Source organism: Typopeltis vanoorti, chromosome 24 (genome assembly GCF_054136105.1).
Source record: "Typopeltis vanoorti isolate ZY-2024b chromosome 24, IOZ_Tvanoo_1.0, whole genome shotgun sequence".
NCBI classification, from domain to species: domain Eukaryota; kingdom Metazoa; phylum Arthropoda; class Arachnida; order Uropygi; family Thelyphonidae; genus Typopeltis; species Typopeltis vanoorti.
The window spans coordinates 74,423,329-74,446,452 of NC_143572.1; the positions used below are offsets into that span (position 1 = coordinate 74,423,329).

At 36.3% G+C, this 23,124-nt stretch overlaps 1 protein-coding gene across 7 annotated transcripts in view; it reads left to right on the forward strand.

Moving 5' to 3' along the window:
* ctrip (E3 ubiquitin-protein ligase ctrip) overlaps positions 1 to 23,124 on the forward strand; it is an 817,513-nt gene that overhangs the window by 129,894 nt on the left and 664,495 nt on the right. For all 7 annotated transcript variants that reach the window (XM_090413730.1, XM_090413731.1, XM_090413729.1 and 4 more), the window contains exon 3: positions 1,705 to 1,892. In XM_090413730.1, coding sequence (XP_090269856.1) covers positions 1,705 to 1,892 — 188 coding nt within the window. The remainder of the gene's footprint in view (positions 1 to 1,704; positions 1,893 to 23,124) is intronic.

The window sequence follows — 23,124 nt, forward strand, 5'->3', positions numbered from 1 at the left end:
GCATGCTGTAAATAGTTTTGTATAATGGGATGATATTTGCATTGGTCATCTCTACAACAGTTGGAGGAAGACAAATGTTAAGAGGTCTGTCTTGATGGTGATCTTACTGTGTTACCATTAAGATGTGAGAGAGATGGAAATGAGGAAGAGCTGAAATTCTATCTCAACAGCCTTAGTGATAGACCAGGAGGAACTGCAGTTGTGGCAGCTTATGTAATACACTACATGATTTACTGCATTGTTGATGGAAGAAGAGTTGACCATTGCCGAATCAAATTCTGCTAATGATGAGAAGTTGAGCCAGTCGGCTTGCTTAATTTTCCATCATGATATCCTTCACGTTGGATAATGGTAAAGGTGCGGAGGACCCTGACATGCAGAAATAGAAAGGTTATGATGTCATTGTGTAAGGCCTTGATCGGGCCTCATATGGATTATTGTGCACATATTTGGTTGCCAGGTTTTCATGGTGACGAGGATATGTTGGAAAAAGTCGTTTGAGCAAGCGGCACTTTTTTTCATTTGGCTTTACAGTTTTTTTTAATGACTGTTTCAGACTATAATGTAGGTTGAGTGCAAAGCTAGTTTTTTAATTTAGCTATTTCAAATATGTTGATGTTTTTATCTTGTATGTGTACTTGATGAAAAATTATGCTTGGATAGTGCCAGCAAATAAAGTAAAATATCCTGAAAACATATTTCAGTATAATGGATAAGGGAAATAATTTCTACAAATTTTCTGATTTCACATCTGTTCCTTCAATTCCTTAACAACAAGAAAGGGGGGAAAAAACTTTAATTTTTGAATTTATTTTCAAGAAATTAAAAAAAAAAAAAGCCTGGCCAATCCTCATAAGGTTTGTCTTGTTTTTGGAAATCATCTGAGTGGTAAAAGGTGAAATAAAGAATAGTAAAGTGTTATGCAAAATCTGCATTTTTAAAGTGTTGTATTTGAGACTGAAATATATGAGGTGTCTTATTACAGTAGTTTGAATTTTCTCCTATAAATAATATTTAAAAAGTAACTGATTATTTGAAAGTGATGTGGTTTTCCTATATAATGTTTAATTTATTTTCAATGATTGAACTTGGAGGGGGATAAGAATGAAAACTATCCATTGCATAAACAGTAATATTCAGAATCACTATATAAACCAATTGCAAATTCAATGAATAATTGATAATTTGAATATACATGTAGCAATTCTCAAAGCAATGTCTTATTTAAATTTTAAAAAAAAGTTGGCTGAAATATAAGTAAAAAAATATAGGTCACAGTGGTTCATAGTGCTAGTATATGCAAAAGAAATTTTATAGAGGGATCTACTGATTGCAATGGTTACTTTATATATGCATAAAAAACTTGAAATTAGAAACATTACTTTTGAAAAAGTTTGTATACCATGAAGATGGTTCATGAAACTTGCATTACTACATATATTGATCAATGTGTAAAAATGTGCTTGCCAGATGATGTGCAATATGTGTGAAGTTCAGCATGAAAGTATAAGTGTATCTCCTCCATGTGAATGTTAGCTGTTAGTAAGACTTGGGAATGTTCTCAAAATTTGGATAAATATATTATGTTTTTTTCTGTCTGCATTGTGTGCTTCCTATGTTGCTAAAACAGTAGCTTTGTAATACAAGAAGTTGTTCTTAATTGATATGCCCAAAATTCTTAATTAAATTTTTTTTTTTTTTCAGATCTAGGTCAAGGATTCTTGCCCAGCAGGAATCCTCAGCATTGCAAAATAATTTGCCTCATTCAGAAGATATAGCAAGCACTTCATCATCTTCTTCTTCATCTACAGAATTTTTAAAACGCCCTTATCCTGCTGAAGAGAAAAATTTACCCAAAACTAAGAGGTCACGTCAAAAATTGAAAACAAACAGTATGTTACTATATATATATATATATATATATATATATATATATTTTTTTTTTTTTTTAAATAACACACACACACATACAGTAGCAAACAAATTAATTCAAACAAGCCAAATTTTCCTTAAGTTTTTGATTCGATTTTTGTTTCAGTTCACAATTTTAGTTTACTATTTTCAGTTGTGGTTTTAGTTCACTATTTTGGTCCAGTACTGCTGTTTTAACTGGCTCTACGATATTTATTAATAGTGTGTTTTTAGTAGTGTAAACAAGTTGACATTCATAGTGTTCATTTGTATAGCTGTAAAATGGATACATCTCCAAGAAAGCGTTCAAAAATATGTGCTCTTTCATCACACGTCCGTGACTCAAAGACAAATTGCCAATGAGTGTGGTATTGGTTTGGGTATTGTTAATGTGATTTTAAAGAGGTTTAGAGAGACAGGTACTTTTTCTCCTGACTTAAAAGGAAAATGTGAGTGAAAAAGGAAAACTACACTTAAGATCATTTACTAGTTAAGAAAAGCAAAATAAATCCAAGATTGCCCCTAGCTGCCAAGGCTCTATTTAAGTCTAGACTTAAATAGAGACTTGGCAGCTAGTGGGATTAATGTTTCTGACATGACAGTCCACCAAAAATTGTTGGAAACAGGGAGGACTGTCCACAGACCAAAAAAGAAAATTGTTGACAAAGGCTATGCAGAAATTGAGGCTCTAGTGTATAAAGATTGGACTGTTGAGAAGTGGAAGAAGGTCATATTCTCAGATGAGAGCCATTTCTTTGTCCAAGAAGAGCAAGTATCCTATGTTTGCAAATCAGCAGCTGAGAAGACTTCTCTTGTCCATTTTCAACAAGCTCCTAAATGGCTAGCTAAAAAGATGTTTTTGGGTTGTTTTACACATGACGGTCCAGGATCACTTATGTCTGTTGACGATATGATGAAAGGTGGCCAATACATAAAAAGTGTCAGAGAAAAATTGGTCCCACAGATCCAGAAAGACAGAAACTCAGTTTTGGCTTCATGCCTCACTTAAGAAAGAGTTCCTCAAAATTTGCATTCAATTGCTTTTATTACTAGGTAACTCTCCTGACATTAACCCAATGGAAAATTTGTGGGCCATAATGAAAGAGAGTCTTGGAAACTTAAATTGTAATGGATAACTTAATACAGTTCATTATAAAAGTATAGTTTTGAGATGCAGAAATAATAAAAATGTGTTGTATGTTGGTAGAGTCCATGCCTGAGCAAATTAATGAACCTATTAGGAACATTTGAGCACATATAAATTATTAGATAAAGTAGGAGTTTAATTTTTGTACTTATTTTTTTTTTGCAAAATTAAAATTTTCTTTAAAATGTAAGTGTTTGGATTAATTTATTCACTACTGTGTGTGTGTGCACAATATTTTTTTAAATAATAATAATTTATTAATATATATATATATATATATATATATATATAAAGGAAATTAAATGACTCTATATTGAGAATGACAAGTTTAATGTTAAGATACAACTAGTTTCGTTGAATACATCAACTTCTTCAGGTATCACTGGCAAAAAATTAAATAAAAAATAACAGAGACATGATAAAATACACTAACTTCTAATATCCATGTGTGCTATGATGAAGTTGAAAGAAAAATAATTGAATCTAGAGAAATATCGCTTGATTCATCTCATATTAACAATAGCCTTAGCTATAATATCTGACGCATACGTTACCACTATCCAGTACTGGCGCACTCACGCCAGCTCTCGCACGTAGTCAACGTCAGTTGGAACTCGAGCACGCATTCCTCTCTTTTAAATGTACTTGTGTGTTTTATTTCTAGATCTGTTAATGTATTTTATCATGTCTCTGTTATTTTTTATTTAATTCTTTGCCAGTGATACCTGAAGAAGTTGATGTATTTAACGAAACTAGTTGTATTCTAACATTAAACTTGTCATTCTCGGTATAGAGTCATTTAATTTCCTTTTTTATATACAGTTCTACCGAGTAAATAATGAACATTAATATATATATATATATATATATATATATATATATATATATATATAATATAACTTTTTAATACAAAATTGTGTACTAAGTGAGTTCTGCATGAAATGTTATTCACATGGTGCTGTAATTGCGAGGCTTGCATTACACAATGGTGTATGGTCTAGAGTGCTACAATATAAATCTAAGGGATTAATATGATCTGTTCAAGATTCATGCATTATTATATGTGTATATTAGTAAATTTACTCTGAAGTCCATTAATGTTTATCTAGATAAAAGTAATACTTCAGTGTCATATATTGCTCCAAGAAATGGTCTCAATCTTCTCTTAAAAGTTGCTTCCAATTTCTCATTTCTGATTTTTTTGAAGTTTAAAGATTCTTAGTGCCTGGAATGTGAAATGGCACTGCAGGATACTTTTTTGTCTGCAAAGTTCTTGCTTGAGGATATGGCATTGTCATTGAGGCTAATCCAATGTTTATTTCAGTATAAAAAAAGTATGCTGTAAAGGCATATCTACCTTAATGTTGATGAAGATTAGAGTTGTTAACTGCAATATGATTAAAACTGCAGATTTTCTTTGATATTCTGTTGTGTGGATTATGTAATATGCCAAAGATATTTTTGCATCTCCTCCCCTCTCCAAACTGCAAATTCCATACTGAATTCTTGATTGACAGAAATGAGAGAGAGATAGAGGTCAAAGACCTGTTGAATTTGCAGAAAGCCAGGGATTGTATATAGGAAATGTTGAATGGAGAATTTTTTAAATGAGGGCGATTATATTATGGCAAACAACATGGAAATATTAGATGTATCTGTTATCAACCAGATAGGCTAGTAAGAGCAATGATAAAATTAAACATCAAGAGGAGAGGGATTGAAATTATTAATGAAAAAACCCATATTAGAAGGTGAACATATAAAATGTAAAGAAAAATTTGAGGAAATAATGGAAGGAAAGTTGAAAGTGAAAAATATGAATGAATCAGGTTTAGCCGATATAATGGAAGCAATAGCTTCAACAATAATAGAACTTACCAAAAATTTAAGAAAATCATTATCTGCAAATAGAACTTCTAGTGAAAAACTTTTTTTATGGACTCTTGATCTAATCAAAAAAAGGTAAAGATTAAGTAAAAGAGGATGCAGAAGTAACAAGATAATACAGAATTTGCAGAAATGTGAAAGTTAGAAAAGAAATCAAAAATGACATTAGAAAATATAATTTAAGAACGATTCAGAACATAATCTCTGAAAATTATTAAAGATTCAAATTTTTCAGAGATTCAAAAAGAATCTCTGAAAATTATCAAAGAAGGGTTACATGGGGGAAAAAAAAAAGGATTCTAAAATTGAAATATAAGCAAGGAATAGTACAATACAATAGAGAATTAACAAGAAATAATGAAAATGTGTAGTTTTATAGAGACTTATACACAGGCAAGGAAACACATATAAATCCCCTACTATATTTAGATGGGGCTAATACAGACCCATTGTGATTGAACCATTATGGAAAGTCCTCAAGTCGACAAAGAATAATAAAAGTCATGGAGAAGATGATATATTAGCAGAATACACAAAATTAGGAGGATATGAACAGATATTCAATGATATTTTAACTACAGAAAAAAATTCTGTGCAGTGGCATAAATCATCGATAATCTTATTACACAAAAAGGACAGAAGAGATGATATCAATAATTATAGGCCAATCAGTTTGCTATCACAACTAGACAAAATGTTTATATCTATTATATTAAGTAGGATCACAGGTTTTTGATGATGCACAGTCATATGAACAAGTAGGATTCAGAGCTAGATTCTCTACAGTAGATCATATCCACTTAACCAAGTAATAGAAAAAGCAAATGAATAAAATCTTTATGCATATTTAGTGTTCGTAGATTTTGAAAAAAGTCTTTGATTCTCTATTTGAAGGTTTCCCAAACTTTTATTTCGGTGGCCTGGTTATTTTAATACTTCATCTTCGTGATCCACTAAAATTTTTATGGCCAGTAGGTAAAATAAAACAGATTTGAATGTTCATAGAGTTTTATTTATTATTATTATAATAAAGAAGCATTTACTCTTACAAAAATATAAAATAATTAAACTAAAGCCAAGTAATTTAATAATGAGAAGTGCGATGCTGTTGTTTTTAACTAGAAACTTCAGGTTTGGAGGAAAAGATAACTATATTGGTTTCTATATTTATTTTTTTAGAAAAACCAGTGTTGAAAAAGCCTGTTTCACACTTATAGGTTGTGACAAAAGGCATTAGAAATTTTATCTCTTTTTCTGCTAAAACTGGGTACTCCTGACAGCAAGACAGCCAAAAATCCATCAATGGTATTTTGTTGAAGATTTTTTGAGCGCCATATCACATGAACGGTCAATTATAGATTCAATATCTGAATCTGGCAATTCTGTCTCAGATTCTGGGTCATTTAAAAGGGTTCCTTATCCATGCTTTGTTGCTGTTGATTGCAGACGGAGAAAGTTTTTCATCTCTATTAATTAAATTATTTATTCGTTAGTCCTGATTAAATGCTATTTACTTGTATTTTAGAGTTTTGTGTAAAAAAAAAAACCCGAAACGTCTAGGTTTTCTAGAGTATTTTTTAGGCGACTTGGCATTTAGCTTTCGTGACCCGGTGCTGGGTTGTGACCCACCATTTGGGAAACGCTGCCCTATATCATTCAGAAATAATAAACAGCTTAAAAGGTGGCAATTAAAACAACCATCCCAACAAAGTATATCTGATTATTAACAACTACATATCAAACTTAACATCCTGTATAAAGCTAGAACATCAGGGAAAGGAATTTGTAAGGAGTAAGGCAAGGAGATCTTATATCACCCAAATTGTTTCCTGCTATGTTAGAAGTCTTTAAGAATGTCTCATGGGAAACTATGGAATTAGCATCAATGGAAAAAATATCAGTCACTTATGTTTTGGGGATGATATTGTTCCTTTAGCAAAAAATAAAGAAGCTCAGGAAATGCTAAATGACCTTGATAGAGAAAGCAGAAAAAAAGCTGTAAAGATTAATCTTACTAAAACTAAACTGAAGTCAAATTCAGATCACCAAAATTAATAAAATTGTTGAAGTATTTTGGTTTTATGAAGATTACTTGTTATGAGATTTACCTATATACTTAAATTCTTTAATTTATGCATTATTCCACTGTTTACCTATGGAAGTGAGACATTGGTGACAACCATAAAACAGGAAGAGAGGTTGCATGTGGCCCATAGAGCCTTTCAGAGAAGAAGAATGTTCCACAAAACAAAAGGATAGAATAAGAAATACTAGAATTATTATTATCTGAGACCTCCAGGGAGTCAAGGACTCATCGAGGAGGCTGTAAATCACCCAAACCAGCTACCATACCTTCCCTTAAATTCATTCACACTAGATACACTCACCACCCCTAATGGCAAATTATTCCACTCATTAACTGCTCTCTGGGAGAAAAACCTAGCTCTTACCCCTTTCTTGACTGCAGATAAATTTAACTTCCATGGATACCCTGATACCTCTCCACCTTCCATGTAACGAAAAATTTCATTAGTTGATATCGCACCCATTCTAAAGTTTATAGATCTCTATCATATCACCTCACCCCCCTTTCTCCTGTTAACCAGGGTCTGCAATCCACATACTCACAATCTGTCCTCATAATCTAAATCCCTTAATCCAGATATAATCTTTGTAACTCTTCTTTTCCCCCTTTCCACAGCTTCTTTATTCCCTTGGAACCCAGGTGACCAAATCTGTGCATAATAATCCAGATGTGGTCTTATCAAAGCCTTATAAAGGGGCAAAATGACTTCCTTATCCTTACATGTCAAGGTTTGCTTCAACATCACATTATCCTCTGAGTTATATTTGCAACTTTTGCTATGTGACTTTTGAACTTTAAATTCCCAAGATCCCTTGCCTCTTCGGTTTCTTGTAGCATAACCATGCATAATATAATATGCTGCTGGAACCCTAATCAATCATAGTGCATAACTTTACACTTACTAACATTAAATTGACAGCCATTTTCGTTTGCCAAAATTTCCAGTCTATTCAAATCATTTGTAATTGCTGAATATCAGTAACATCCCTGATTGCCCTGCCTATTTTCGCATCATTGTAAGCACTTGCATATCCGATGTTAGATCCTTCCTGACGTCATTAATGTATAGATTGAACAATAATGGCCCAAGGAATGAACCCTGAGGCACACCACTGCTCACCTTAAATCTGGCAGATTCACACCCATTGTATACCACTTTTTGATATCTATCTGTCAATCATCCACTGATCAAGAGTTTATGTTCCAATCCCATATTCTCCAGTTTATGCAACAGCCTTTCGTGTGGTATCCTATCAAATGCCTTAGAAAAATCCAGCATTATCATAGTGTATCCATTCCCTTCATCCAAGTCGGCCGTAATATTGTTATAAAATATGAGCAAATTGCTAAAACATGACCTTTCTTTAGAAACTCATGCTGTTTTCCTTGCAGAGTATAGCATGTTTGCCTACCCATTTCTGTATGCGAGTTCTTACCAACGTCTCTAAAATCTTCACTACCACACCAGAGATACTGATAGGTCGGTATTTAGACACATCAGTTTTTGCACCACCCTTGTACAATGGAACTATCATACATTCTTTCCATTCCTGTAGTATCATTCCTGAGCTGAGACTCAAGTTATACAAATGTGAGAAAGGCATAGCCAATTCAGCTGAACATTCCTTTAGCAAACAGGCTGATATTCCATCTGTCCCTATAGACAAATTCTTATCCAGGTTATGCAACAGCTGTTCAACCTCATTTTCATGAACCTCTAACTCTTCATCCAAGGTAGCAGTAACACCGTGCACCATGTTACATACACCTGATTGATATATCTTAGCAAAGTGAGCACTCATTAACTTTCAACACTCAAGTACCATCTGCATTCAATATAGTTATTCTTCTGCATTCATTCTTTCTTTTACTTGCGGCATAACAATAAAATTCTTTTGAATTGCCTTTAGCTTGCATGGCCAATTTCTTTTCATACTCCAATTTAGCTTTCCCCACAATACTCATTACTTTTCTCGCCTGAGCTTTATATATTTCATAACTCTTCTCACTCTTATTCTCACAATATTCTTTCCACATCATCTTCTTCTTGGGGATTTCTTGTTTAATAAGGTTGGACATCTGTTTCACTCCCAACGTATTTATTCTTCAAACACTACATTCAGATATCGTCTCATTTAAATACTTTTTCAAAGATTCCCATACATTGCTGACATTTTTTCCCATTCAGTAATATGGGACCAAAGATAGTATTCTCCTTAGTTGATCATAATTTCCAGCTTTGTAGTTCAGCATGTAGCCTGTTTTAATCGGAGCATCAATACAATTAGATACTTCCCAAGAAAGTAGAGCACGATCAACTAATTGGTGGTAAAATAACCATATTCTTGACAGAGACTCCTTCTGATGCTGTGAGTAAATCCAACACTCTTTGACCTCGAGTTTCTTCTTTCATATGCTGCTTGAGAAAGTTGTCTCACAACAATTCAATAAATTCCTCTTCTTTCTTATTATGAGCTTTCTCTTCTACCCAATCAATGTTTGGAAAAATTAAATTGACCTATAATGATCAATTGTTTGGTACCATGTAAGGCTAAATTGGTTATGCATTTCTTTGTCCCCTGCAACTGAGCCACCAGGTCTGTGGTAACACCCCACCATATATTTCATTCTGTTAACCTCCACTTCACACCAGATACTCAAACTCACCGCTACATGTGACATTGTTACCGCCATTGTTTTCCTGTGTTTCTACCCTAACTGAACTTAAGTCATCTGATATCATTAGTAGCACTCCTCCTCTCCTATCTCTTCTGTCATTCCTAAAAATAGTATACCCATTACATTTGATCGCAATTGCCATATCAGATTCTGATAGCCAGGTTTCACTAATGCCAACAATCTTAGGCCACATTGTATTCAGTATAGCAACGAACTCAACCCCCTTTATTTCTAATGCTCCTGGCATTTGTGTATAGACATAATAAATTACCACCTAGCCTATTCTTATAATTAGATATGCAATCTATTTGGTCTTGTTTTAGAATTTTCTCTTTTCCCTCCCCAGACATACTTAAAACATCTGAACCTAAAGCATGTTTTCCCACCCCTTCCGCATACATAACCATGTTCGAAGACATGTCTTTATCATGTTTGCATACCATAGCTGAACTTTGCACACATTTTTCCCATTCTTCTCTTGATGATCTACTTTCCCTGACTCTCTGCATTAGGTCTCATACCAAAAAATAATTTCTCCAGGCTTCTGATGCCAAATGAATTCAAGAAATTATAGAGATTATTGGAGTAGAAGTTATTGTGAAGTGTTGTAAGTCATGTAAATAGAGTTAGGGTGGCCATATTAGTAGACTACCTAGAAAAAGGTGGACAAAATTAAGCATTGAGTGGATACCAAGAGAAGGAAAGAATGTCAGAGAACAGGATTGAGGGATGATCTACAAGGATTTGACATGAAATGGTGGTTAAAAACAGACAGCAGGAGGTCTGTATCCAGCATTGGATGGCAAGAGCCTAAAGAAGATAATGATCAACAAATACTTGCCCGTGCCAAGTAGATTTTGCTAGTTGGCAAGTAGCTACAGAATGAACAAAATATATTTTTTATTTAATGAAAAATAACTTCTCAACCACGGTACAGCACTAATTATTTGGTAAAACTCCTATTGACTTATCTGGACATGTGATTAAAATACTGGGTGATCTTAGGTGAGTAAATGTTTTGCATGGCTATTGCATAATTTGTAGAGTTTATGAAATGAAAGAGAAATCTTGGTTAGTATTTAGTAAAAGTTTGTATAGGTACATCATCTATTTTCTGGCAACTGATGGTCTGACACTTCCTTTAATCCAGACAAAATTATGAGAGCACACTTGAAATTCCCATGAACATCTGACTAGTTAACTGTGCTGCCATAGGTGGCACTGTGAGTGATGCACACTTGCTTAATCATTTACATCTGCACTTGGTGGTAGTTGTACCTTGATTCTGAGGGATCCTTAGCTTATTCCATTACATTTAACTCCAGCTAGGATTTCATTTCACAGTGGTGGTGGTATCAGCAGGAATAAGCACAAGTCCATATCTACTTGTACTGTATCATTTATACTAATGTATTTCATTTACATATAAGTTTCTAGCAGTCCATGAAACTTTAGTTATGGAAGGTATACGAGGGGGGGGGGTCTGGAAAGTTCTGATAAACACCTAGAACAAAATGATATTAACGCAACTGATATAACCACACGAGAGAACATATGAGTAGCAGAGTTATGAAGGTGACTTATGTTCTTATATTCTTACGAGGGTGGTCTGAAAAGTTTTCAGCCCAACAATGAAAAAACTAATTTATGATTTCAAAATTATTTTTAATTTTCAACATAATCTCCCGTAAGACTAATACATTTATTCCCACGATGCTCCAGCACCATTATCACATCCCTATAGTGATTCTCAGTAAGATCTGCAAATTACCCCTCTAGCTGCAATCAACTCTTGATTCAAAGAAAAATGCTGACCAGCGAGGAAGAGTTTTAGTTTTGGGAAGAGATAGAAGTCAGAGGGAGCCAAATCTGGGGAATAGGGTGGATGTTCCAACACTTCATAGTGAAGATCATTTAATTTTCCCATTGCCAAAAACAGCTTTGTAGGCAGGTTCATTGTTCTGATGAAAGTTGATTTTTTTCTTCTGCAAACCGGGTCTTTTCTCACGAATTTTTTCGTCTAGTCTGGTTAAAAGATTGGAATAATATTCCCCGGTTATTGTTTCACCCTTTTCAATATAATTAATAAAAAAAAAAATGCCTTTAGCATCCCAAAACACCTTTCCTGCTGATGGAACCGACTTTGTCTTCTTTGGTGCTGAACAACCGACTTCTGTCCACTGTTTTGACTGCTGTTTGGATTCTGGTGTGTAATGGTGAATAATCCATATCTCATCCGTAGTAATAAATCTAGGTGTTCTTGTTATAACATCCCAAGCACTGTTCAGAGATTTTCTTGTGAATGCATTTTTGATCTGCTGTGAGCAAGTGCAGCACCCATTTTGTGCGAAGCGTTTTCATTTGCAATTCTTCATGGAAAATATATCCTACACGTTCTTTTGAAATGCCTATAGTCTCAGCAATTTCACGCACTTTGACTCGCTGGTCATCCAATACCATATCGTGCACTTGATCAACGATTCAAAAAGGTATTGTTACACTTTTTGAATGTCCTTCATGTGGATCATCTTCAAGGCTGGTATGGCCACGTTTAAACTCAGCAGCCCATTTCTTAATTATTGAAAATGAAGGAAAAGAGTGCCCATAAACTTTTATGAACTTCGAATGAATTCCTTTTGGTGTTAAACCTTCTTTTACAAAGAATTTTATAAGTGCACGATACTCAATTTTATCCATTTCAAGGGATACAGACAAAAAGTGAAACCTTAAAAAATACACTTTTGCTTCAGGCAGCTATAAAACAAACTACTCGATAGAATGACTTACAATTTCACATGAATCCTTATGACAGATGTACCAACTTTGAAAAAAAAAATCTTGCCGAGTGTTGCCATCTATGGTTGAGGCTGAGAACTTTTCAGACCACCTTCCTATAACAGTTTTTATAACACATCAGTAATGCCCTAAGATTTGAGTAAAAAGCCAATGACATTGTGAAAAAGGTTCACTCCTAAACAAAAGTTAGGCTATATGATAAATAGCCATAAAAATAATAGTCTACTTAAAGGAGTAAAATGGGAATTTTCCAAGAAATTATACCTGTAATATCATCATCATCATCAAGTTCCTGCCTTGTACCCTCAAGGGGTGTACAGGATATGACAGTACTACATGAAAAAAATTGCATTATTACTAACTTCCTATCTACAATTTTCCTCCAAATCAGTCTGTTACTTGTCAAGACTACAACATTATCAGATCTTATATTTCTATCGTCTAAGGCATTTTGTACCGCATCAATCTACCTACATCTTGATCTTCCTCTGAGTCGTTTTGCTGCCAACCTGGCAGAGAACACATGTTTTGCTAATCTTTCTTCGCCCATTCTGTTTAAGTGACCATACCGCCTGAGATTAGCTCTGCTAACACATTCCTGGATGTTGACAATGTCAAGTTCTTTCCTAATATCCTCGTTTTTAATATGATATTGCCATTGATGCCATCTGTTCACACCTCTAATCTTTCTCAGGACTCTCATATCTGCGGTCTCTAGTCTTTGGTCAAGTGTTTTACTTCTGACCCAGCTCTCAGATCCATAAGTTAAAACTGGTTTGAACACTGTCTTGTATACAGCTAATTTAGTGTTCTGACTAATTTCTCTCTTATTCCATATGAATTTATTTAGTTGACTTCCCACCATACCAGCTTTGCTGATTCTGTTGTCTATTTCTATATTTTATTTACCATCTTCAGTAAAAATTGTGCCAAATAGCTGAAATGTTTCACTTGTTCCACAGGTTCTCCATTCACAACACAGTTGACATTTTCAATGATTTGCCTATTTTCATTGTCTTTGTTTTTTTTATTGCTGATCTTCATACCATATCTATTACAACAGCTATTCAATTTAGTCAGAGAATCTTGCAGACTCGGAGCGGATTTATTTAGAAGTATAACATCATCCGCATAAAGCAAAGAGCTGACATTAACATCTCCAATTTTGATATCATGTTTAATACCACTTTCCTTCATAATGTGATCCATATAGATAATGAATAACAGAGGGGATAATGTACATCCTTGTCTCACACCAGATTTAACATTAAACCATCTTCCTGTACTTCCTTCAATTCTAACTGCTGACTTACAACTCAAATAAAGACTAAGTATAGCTTGATATAATGCCCCATTCACACCATATAACTGTAGCGTATTGAATAGCTTCTCTCTTGGCACCTTGTCATATGCCTTTTCCAAATCGACAAAACTTAAATACAGATCTCTGTTATATTCCCATGCTTTCTCGACTGTTTGTCGTAAAGTGAAGAAAGATCTGATTCTGACAGCCTCTATTTGGCCTGAATCCAGCTTGTTCTTCACCAAGCTTTTCTTCCACAATTCTTCTCAACCGTTTCTCAGGTATACTTGTATAGATCTTCCCAGGAACACTCAGTAGGGAAATATCTCTGTAATTCTCACATTCAGTTTTATTTCCCTTTTTATATATGGGTACTATGAGAGCTCTACTCCAATCATCGGGAATTCGTCTCTCTTTTCCGGATTTCTGAACTATGCAGTGCAGCCACTGTAAGACTCTTATACCACCATACTTCAGCATTTCTGGTCGAATATCATCTACCCCTGCTGCCTTGCCACATTTCAAGCCTTTGATGGCTTTTTCTACTTCAAGTATGGATATGTATTCCTGACTGCATGCCTGGTCAGTGTTTTTTATCACTGTGCTGTCATCACTGCTTGTTTCATTTAGCAGTTTTTCAAAGTAATTACTCCATACTTCAAGGATATCTTTTTCTCCCATTTTCATGTCACCTTTATCATCTCTAACTCCTTTTACAGTACTCTTTCCTCCATTCCTAAGCTTCTTCAACAACCTCCAGAATATTTTGCCACCTTCTTGATATTTATTTTCTGTATTCTAGCCAAAGTCCTCCCATGGCTTTTGTTTAGCTAGTTTTACACACTGTTTACCTTTCTTACATTTGTCTCTATATTCTCTAAGAGTACAAGCTGACTTATTTGACAGGAACTTTTGATATGCTTTCTTCTTTTCTTTCACTGCCTCTTTAACTTCCTGTGTCCACCAGGGAGTTCTGATTTTTTTATCCTTGGAGACAACTTCACGACATACTTCTCTGGCAGAATCAATCAATGTTTTCTTCAGAGTTTGCCACTGAATCTCCAAGGTTTGATTCCTGTTCTCAAACTCTTTCATTTTTTCTTCAATAATCTTTGTGTATTTTAGTCTACAGTTCACATCTGAGAGCTGCTCAACTTTTATTTGCTTTAAAACTTTCTTACATGTTATTCTTTTCAATATGAAATTCAATTTTATCCTGCTCAAGACTAAATAGTGATCACTTCCAATCCTCTGTACACTCTGGTGTCCTGCACCAAGAAAACATCACTATCAACAATAACATAGTCAGTGAGACTTTTCTTATTCCTACCCTCTTCTCTCCATTTGAATTTGTGCACATTTTTATGTTGGAACATGGTGTTAGTAATAACCAGTACATGTCCTGAGCAGAATTCCAACAGATATTTGCCATTATTATTAGCTTTGCTCTTTTCTCCAAATTTTCCCAAAATTTTTTTGTATGTCTCACAATCATTTCCTACTCTGCTATTTAGATCCCCAACAAGGACCAGCTTTTCCTTTTTCATTGTGTCAGTTGCTTTTTCTAAAGCCTGAAAAAATTCCTCGACTGCTACCTTAGTAGAACCTTCTGTGGGACCATAGGCACAAGTAAGTCTCATTGTCCAGTTCCCCATTCTCACATTTTCCCACATTACTCTTCTTGAGACTGCCTGTCATTCAAGAAGATTAGCCTCGTATTTTTTTTGTTGAATACTATGGCTACTACTTCTTTTCCTTGATTGTCATTGCCTGAATATAACATTTTGTATTTATTGCTCAGAAAGATCTCACCAGTTTTTGTCTTTTTTGTTTCAGTCACCCCTATTATGTCGATCTGGTACTTATCTAATTCCTCAGCTAGCTCCATTTCTTTGCCATTCAGGCTTCTTATGTTGATAGTACCGATCTTTAACTCTGGTGATGTTGTGTTGGGGTTTGTTTTGAGATTTGTTCCAGTAGCTGGCTTTTCGCTGTTCGCCCTGGTTCCCTGGCGAAAACAACGGGGAGGCCTTGTTTAACTGGGCAATGCCCCAGCCGGCATGAAATTTTGTCATGTTGTACCATCATTTTTTATTTTGGTTTAACCAATAAGAATATAATTTGGTCAGCTAAATCCCAAATTGCCAGCCCATCCTCGTTCATTCAGTATCCAAATAGACACCCAACAGGGTGAACCACGAGAAGGTGAGGATTGGACATTAGGTCAGAAGCCCTGGTCGGTTCTTTGCTTTCCTTTAAAGGCTATGTGGAGTGCTCCTCTCTGTTATACAGCTTTGACCCTTAAGCACCCCTACCTTTATTATTACTTCAATTTTCTAGCAAAGAATCTTTCCCTGTGAACAATTTTCCTGCAATGTATTGTCTGCAAAGAACTGTGTAGACATGGAGAAGAGGTGATATAAATTCAATGAAGTTTGGAACAGTACCTTGTTCCATGTAGGCATATGCCTGGAGATTAAGGCAGTGAATTTTCCACATGTATATTAGTTGAGCATTGCCAAGACATACTTTAAAGTGTGTATATTCAACTTTTGAGGTCACATCAGTAGAAGTTAGGACCAGGAGACTTCATGGCTAAATTAATGTAGAAGTCATATTTTCCATATACAAGTAGTAAAATAGTGTATCACCATATTATTTTACCCTTTACAATATAATTAATAAACAAAATACCTTTAGCATTCCAAAACATCTTTTCTGCTGATGGAACTAACTTTGTCTTTGGTGCTGAACAACCGGTTGCTGTCTACCATTTTGACTGCTGTGTGGATTCTAGTGTGTAAATTCATGTCTCAGCCATAGTAATAAATCGATGCACAAAATCACTTTTATTCTTGTTAAAACGCTCCAAGTACTGTTCAGAGATTTTCATGCGAGTGCATTTTTGATCTGCTGTGAGCAAACGTGCCACCCATCTTGCGCAAAACTTTTCATTTGCAATTCTTCATGCAAAATATCTACACATTCTTTTGAAATGCCTGTAGTCTCAGGAATTTCATGCACTTTGACTCGCCAGTCATCCAATACCATATTGTGCACTTGATCAATGATTTCTGGTGGTGTTGCACTTTTTGGACATCCTTTACGTGGATCATCTCATCTTCAAGGCTGGTACGGCCACATTTAATCTCGGCAGTCCATTTCTTAATTGTCGAAAATGAAGGAGAATTGTGCTCATAAACTTTTATGAACTTCGAATGAATTTCTTTTGGCATTAAATCTTTTACAATGTCTCACTATAGTGGCAGCCAGCCCTACAGTTGGAGTCGTCACTACCCCATCGAACTGTGCGAGCTCGAGTAGGCAGGGCATTGATCCTCGTCCTGAAAAGGTCAATATACTCGAACCCAGGGAGGAGTCTGATGCCATCCTTTACCCAATCATGCTGGGGAGGCACTAGATATGACTCTTTTAAAGGAGCACCATCTACAGAACAGTGCAACAGAGATGCCCATCTCTTGTGTTCTGCGGGTGCTGACTCGATTTAAGTACCTTGATAATGGGACCAGCCTTTAGCTCGCCTAAAGTCTTTTTCTATTAATGAGCTATAGAAAGCCTCTCTGCAGATGGGGGAAGAAGATAGTTCTAACTGTGCGATTCTTGACAGCTGCAGGTGTGGGATCAGCCATCTAAGTGATGGAACCCCAAGTCCACCATCCTTCGCCCTCGCATGGAAATATGCAGTAGATGTGTCAGGCGGCAGTCGGATCTATGATCTGATGGCTGAAAGGATAGCCCTGTCCATTTGGGACAGTACCGAGATATATGTCCTACCAAGCACCAACTCGTAGTAAAAGTGAGGTAGGAGATAGTAGGAAAGGAGAAACAGTCTTTGCTGGGGCTTGAGAGGAGCTTTCCTCAAAGAAGCGATCCCAGTTTCTAGGATTGAAGGGACAGACAACCTTTCCTTTGGGGTGAACATGATACCGAGGTATCTCCACTCTTCCAGGATGGTCAAAGCATGCAACAGTCTTCTGTGCAGGGAAAACTCTATAGTCTTGACCTTAAGCTGCTTCTCATGACCACAGGGGACAAGAGCTAAGGAGCAGGACTTCTCTACATTAATAGAAAGGCCTCGAATAGAGACGAAGTCAACTGCCCGGTCAAGGAGTTCCTGCAAGCCTATCTTAGTAGAGGCTACGAGAATAAGATCGTCCGCGAAGCCCATAGCATTAAAGGAAGAAGCGCCTAGAGTGTAACCTATATTCTCTTCCTAGCCATATAGGTTACTCTCTAGGCACTTCCTAATGTGTTAAAGGGGAGGTAGAGGATCATCCTGGCAAACACCCTGCACTGTAGGAATAGAAGTTGCACGGGACCCTGTAGTGATAGTGATGGAGCTACCCAAGTATAGCTCCATAAAATAGGAAAGAAAAGGTTCTGGACATCCAGCAATAGACAGTGCTCGAAGGAGAGCAGGAAGGGAGACGCTATCAAAGGCCTTTTGGAGGTCCAGCGACACCATATATAGCTTAAGGTGGCGTCAGGAATCAGAGAGAAGAGAAGAAAGAAGATATATATTCTCGGCACAGCCATCCCAAGGGACAAAAGCTCTCTGTCTGTAATCATGCTGTATATGTTGCTGAAGCTGGAATCTAAGTAACGCAGGGAGATGGTAATTCGTCTAAAGTCTGATGCACAGCTTGAAGTTTCTTTCTTCGGAATGAAGCTAGTTCTTGAAGCACGTAAGTATGGTAGTATTACTTTACTGGAAAGGAGAATGTCCACTAAGTTTCTAATTTCCAAGAATCTTTGACGGCACCTTCCGAAGCCTAGACGCAAGAAAGCCATCAGGTAAACCTTAAATCTCGAAGACTCGCATCCCCCATATACTATTTTTTGATATCTGTCAGTCACCCATCCTCTTATCCACGTTAATATTCTTCAATTTATTCAACAGTCTACCATGCTGCATTCTGTCAAAAGCTTTAGCAAAATCCAAAAGTATCATGATGTATCCATTCCCCTGTCTATTTCAATGATAACATTGTTATAGAATGTGAGCAAGTTACTAAAACATGACTTTCCATGTAAACCAATGTTGCTCATTGCAAATTAGAGATTCACTGTCAACCCATTTCTGAATGTGAACCCTAACCAATTTTTCCAAAAATTTCACCACCACTCCTGAGATGCTGATTGGTCGATAGTTGGATACATCGGTCTTTGCACCCTCTTTGTGCAATGAAATTACTATACATTCTTTCCATTCCTGTGGAATCATCCCTGTTCTGAGACTCGTATTAAACAGCCTGGTCAAAGGAATAGCCAGTTCAGCTCAACAATCTTTTAGCACATGTGCTGATATCTCATCAGTCCATATTGCTGAATTCTTATTCAGGTTGTGCAACAGCTGTAATACCTCGTCTTCATACACATGAGTTTCTTCAGTCGGTGAAGAGGTAGCAATGAGCTCAATGTTGCGTACAACAAATTGATAGCTTTTAACAAAATGGGCACTCATTAGTTGAACACCCTCTTTTGGATATGAAACCCTCATGGCATCTGCATTTAGTGAGTTATTCTTTCATATTCATTCTTTCTTTTACTTGCAGCATATTGATAGAATTCTTGTGGGCTGTCTTTAGCACACAGAGCCAGTTTCTTTTCATACTCAGACTTAGCTTTCTGTTCAACAGTTGCTGCTGCTTATAACTTTCATAACAGACATCATCCTTATGTACACAGTATTCCTTCCACATCATCCTTTTCTTACGGATCTCTTGCTTAATAAGATTACACATCCATTTGAATCATACCCTATTTATTCTTCAGACTCTCAGGATGCATTCTGATATTAAGTATTGTTTAAATGCTTCTCATCCAGCAACTGATGCCATTCCACTGAACTCAGTATATTCCTCAGTTGGTCATAATTTCCTGCTTTGTAGTTCAGCATGTAACCTTTTCTGAATGGAACATTCATGAACTTACTCACTTCCCAATTGAGTACCACATGAACACTGTCAGAACCGGATGCAGAATAGTTTTTAACTGAAATGCCTCTGAAGTCTCCCATTATGATTACTCTTTTCGTGCTCATCTTTTCTATTTGGTGCATTTCTTCACCACTAGCAGCCAATCCACAAGGCATGTAACAACACCCCACTATGTAATTGATCTTGTTAGATTCTACTTCACACCAGATGGCTTCAAACTCACTGCCACATGAAAAACTGTTACTTGTATTACAATCATAGGTCTCAACACTAACTAGATTCAAGTTATCTGATATTATTAGCAGCTTCCCTACCTCTCCTATCCAGTTTATCCTTCCTAAAAATACTGTACCCTTTACATTCGATATCAGTTAGTATGTCTGATTCTGATAGCCAGGTCTCTGTAATGCTTACAGTCTGAGGTCCAAATATATTGACCAAAGCAACAATACAATCTCTTCCCCCTTTGTTTCTGATACTCCTGGCATTCATGTACAGACATAAGCTACCTGCATATTCTTTTGTATACTCTTGTCTGCATGACACAGTTGGACAACTTGCAGATCTCTATTCTTCTCTAGTGCTTTATACATGTAGACATCTTTTGCACACGTTTAATGGGTCCAAACCAGATGAACACAAAAAGTCGATCATTCTCTCCTCATCAACATTTCCATGATAAAGCCCATTCCCGTCATTAACACAGTTATATAACATCGCTCTTACACTTACATTCTCACCATTCCTTCCTTTATAATTTAGTTTCATACCAATTAGTTTTTCAAAGCTCCTGATACCAAATGTATTCTGGTGTAGGCCAATCCTCTTATACAAATCCAATCTTCCTTCAAACTCACTCCACACAACCTTCTTTTTCTTCTTTTCTTCTTCCTTATACCCTCTTTTACCTTGCGGTGTTGAGGGTCCATTGATCATCGGGCCTCACTCCTTTTACAGGATAAGGTGGTCAGCCTTATGCCCCGGTGTATTCTATGGCCTGTAGTGTTGAGTTCTCAAGGCCAGTTTGCCTGCCTTGCGGGATGAAAAACCCCAGAATAAACTGGGGGGAAAACCCTGCTGTCCACGCCCAAGACTGGCTAACTTGGCTATGGCTGAGGAAGATCCTTCAGCTCCTCACGTCACCGACGGGAATCGAACCTAGGACACTCCTTCCCCAGGCATATGGTTCTGAAGCGCATAGCCACTAGGCTAACCGTGCGGACTCCACACAACCCAAAACTCCAATTCTCCATTCCTGCTACCAAACATCCATTCCTTCTGCACAGCCTATGCATTGAATTGTTTGCCATCATATCCCTGCTTCTTAATTCATTTTTATTATGTCCAGGTAAAATACTAGCGATTTTCACTTTCTCACTCTTCCTTCTTCCAATAATTTTCTTTTTCTTCCTATATGCATTTAAACGCCTCTCAACTTTTTGTAATTCCGTGTTGTCCCTCTGATGATTTGCTTTAATTTTGCTATTTTGGAGATTAATTCAATTTCATTAACCTCCTCCATATCTCCAATAACCTCGTTAGCGGGGCTAGCCTTCTTGTTCTCGCCTGCAGCGCTTCTTAGCATTACATTTCTTGTGCATTTTCGGCACCATTTTAAACTTATACATCATCATCATCATTAAATTCCTGACATGTACCCTTGTTATACCCTGATAAGTTGGAATGTTAAAGTTTCATCTTATCATTGCATAACAGAGCGAACACCCAATAAGGAACATTAAAATATGCTTGGTATCTAGGTATGAATAGTTTTGAATACAGTAATAAGAAAAGAAAGAATTGTAAAGTAATGAGATGTTATTTACTTGTATAAAAGAAAACATGTAGGAAAAGTGTGCAAATATTATGTGTATAATTTAATACTGAATTAAGGTCGACATTATCTTTAGTGCGAATATACGTGTAAGAACCAGACCAACATAATCTGGGTAAACGTAAGCTTGAAGTTCGGGGGGCAAAGCAGACAGTTGCCCCGAGCAGTCTCGTGCACGTGGAATGTGCTTAGAAGTGGCGGGAGACAGTCGGACAGTATGACGTTCTGCATGCCGTGTGAACGGCCAAAGTTATGGTGGTGACCATTAGGGAAGAAGTATAAAAGGGTTAGAACCCCCCCCCCCCCCCCGTCTCTCTCTCTCTCTCTTCCCTCTGGTATCCTGTGTTCGCCTTGTGGTCGATCGCAGCTCTGGGTGTACGTCCATCGCCGGCATGCGATCGGACAGGTTTTCAGCAGGAAATCTAATCCCGTGATAGTGCAGCAGGCTATGCTGCGTGGAATGTACGTGTCCGAAGTGCTGTGATAATGGAAGTCAAAAAGATGATCACGTTCAGACATCGACGATCGGAAAGAAAGCAACAAAAGAATATAGATAAGTAGACAAGTTATTATTTGATATGTGTGAGAATCCAGAAATTAATATTGTGTAGAACTTGAATGAAAAGAGACTCAGAGATAGCAATTAAGAGAGACTGCATGAAAAAGGACGTCTGTTGTAGAAGATTATGAAAGGACAAACACTGTATGAATCTGAATATTATGTGTATTTAAGAATGTTTAAACAGGATTTGATCTATAGAGTAAGAGTTGACTGAGATTGTAAAGATATAGATTAAAGTGTAAGAAATATGTTGTGTGTAGAGTAACTTAGGTAGATTGAATTTTGAAGGGGTTTTATATAGAAGGTATAAGAGTTGTCAGATATGAATTATTCCTTAGTTAGATTTTGAATGGAACCTTCTTATTTTGTATTATTAGCAGTATGTACATTATGCTAAATAAACCTTGTTTTTCTTTAACCAATTTTGTCTCTTAATGGAATTCGATGCACCACTTGTAAATTTAGTTAAGAATTTGCGTGGGAGAATTTTGAACACAATTCACAGTCACGAATATCTTGTGTTATCTTTGTTCACTTCTTACCAACTTCTTGATTAACATTCTAATTAATCTATGAGTCCTAAGTGGCACAGCTTAAATAAATTTTCTTAGGACTTAACGAGAGATTGGTAACGAAGTGTCTGCCACATAGGTTTTGGCTTGACCCTCGGGCTGTTGCCTTTGTGACCCAGAGATACCACGTGCCACACTTTGGCAAGACTTCAAGGAAATCAAAAGGTATAAGAATGGGGCACGACACAACACCCTCAAGGGGTGTACAGGATATGATAGTACTACATGAAAAATTTACATCATTACTAACTTCCTATCTACAATTTTCCTCCAAATCAGTCTGTTACTTGTCAAGACTCCAACATTATCAGATCTTATATTTCTATCGTCTAAGGCACTTTGTACGTATCAATCCACCTATATCTTGGTCTTCCTCTGGGTCGTTTT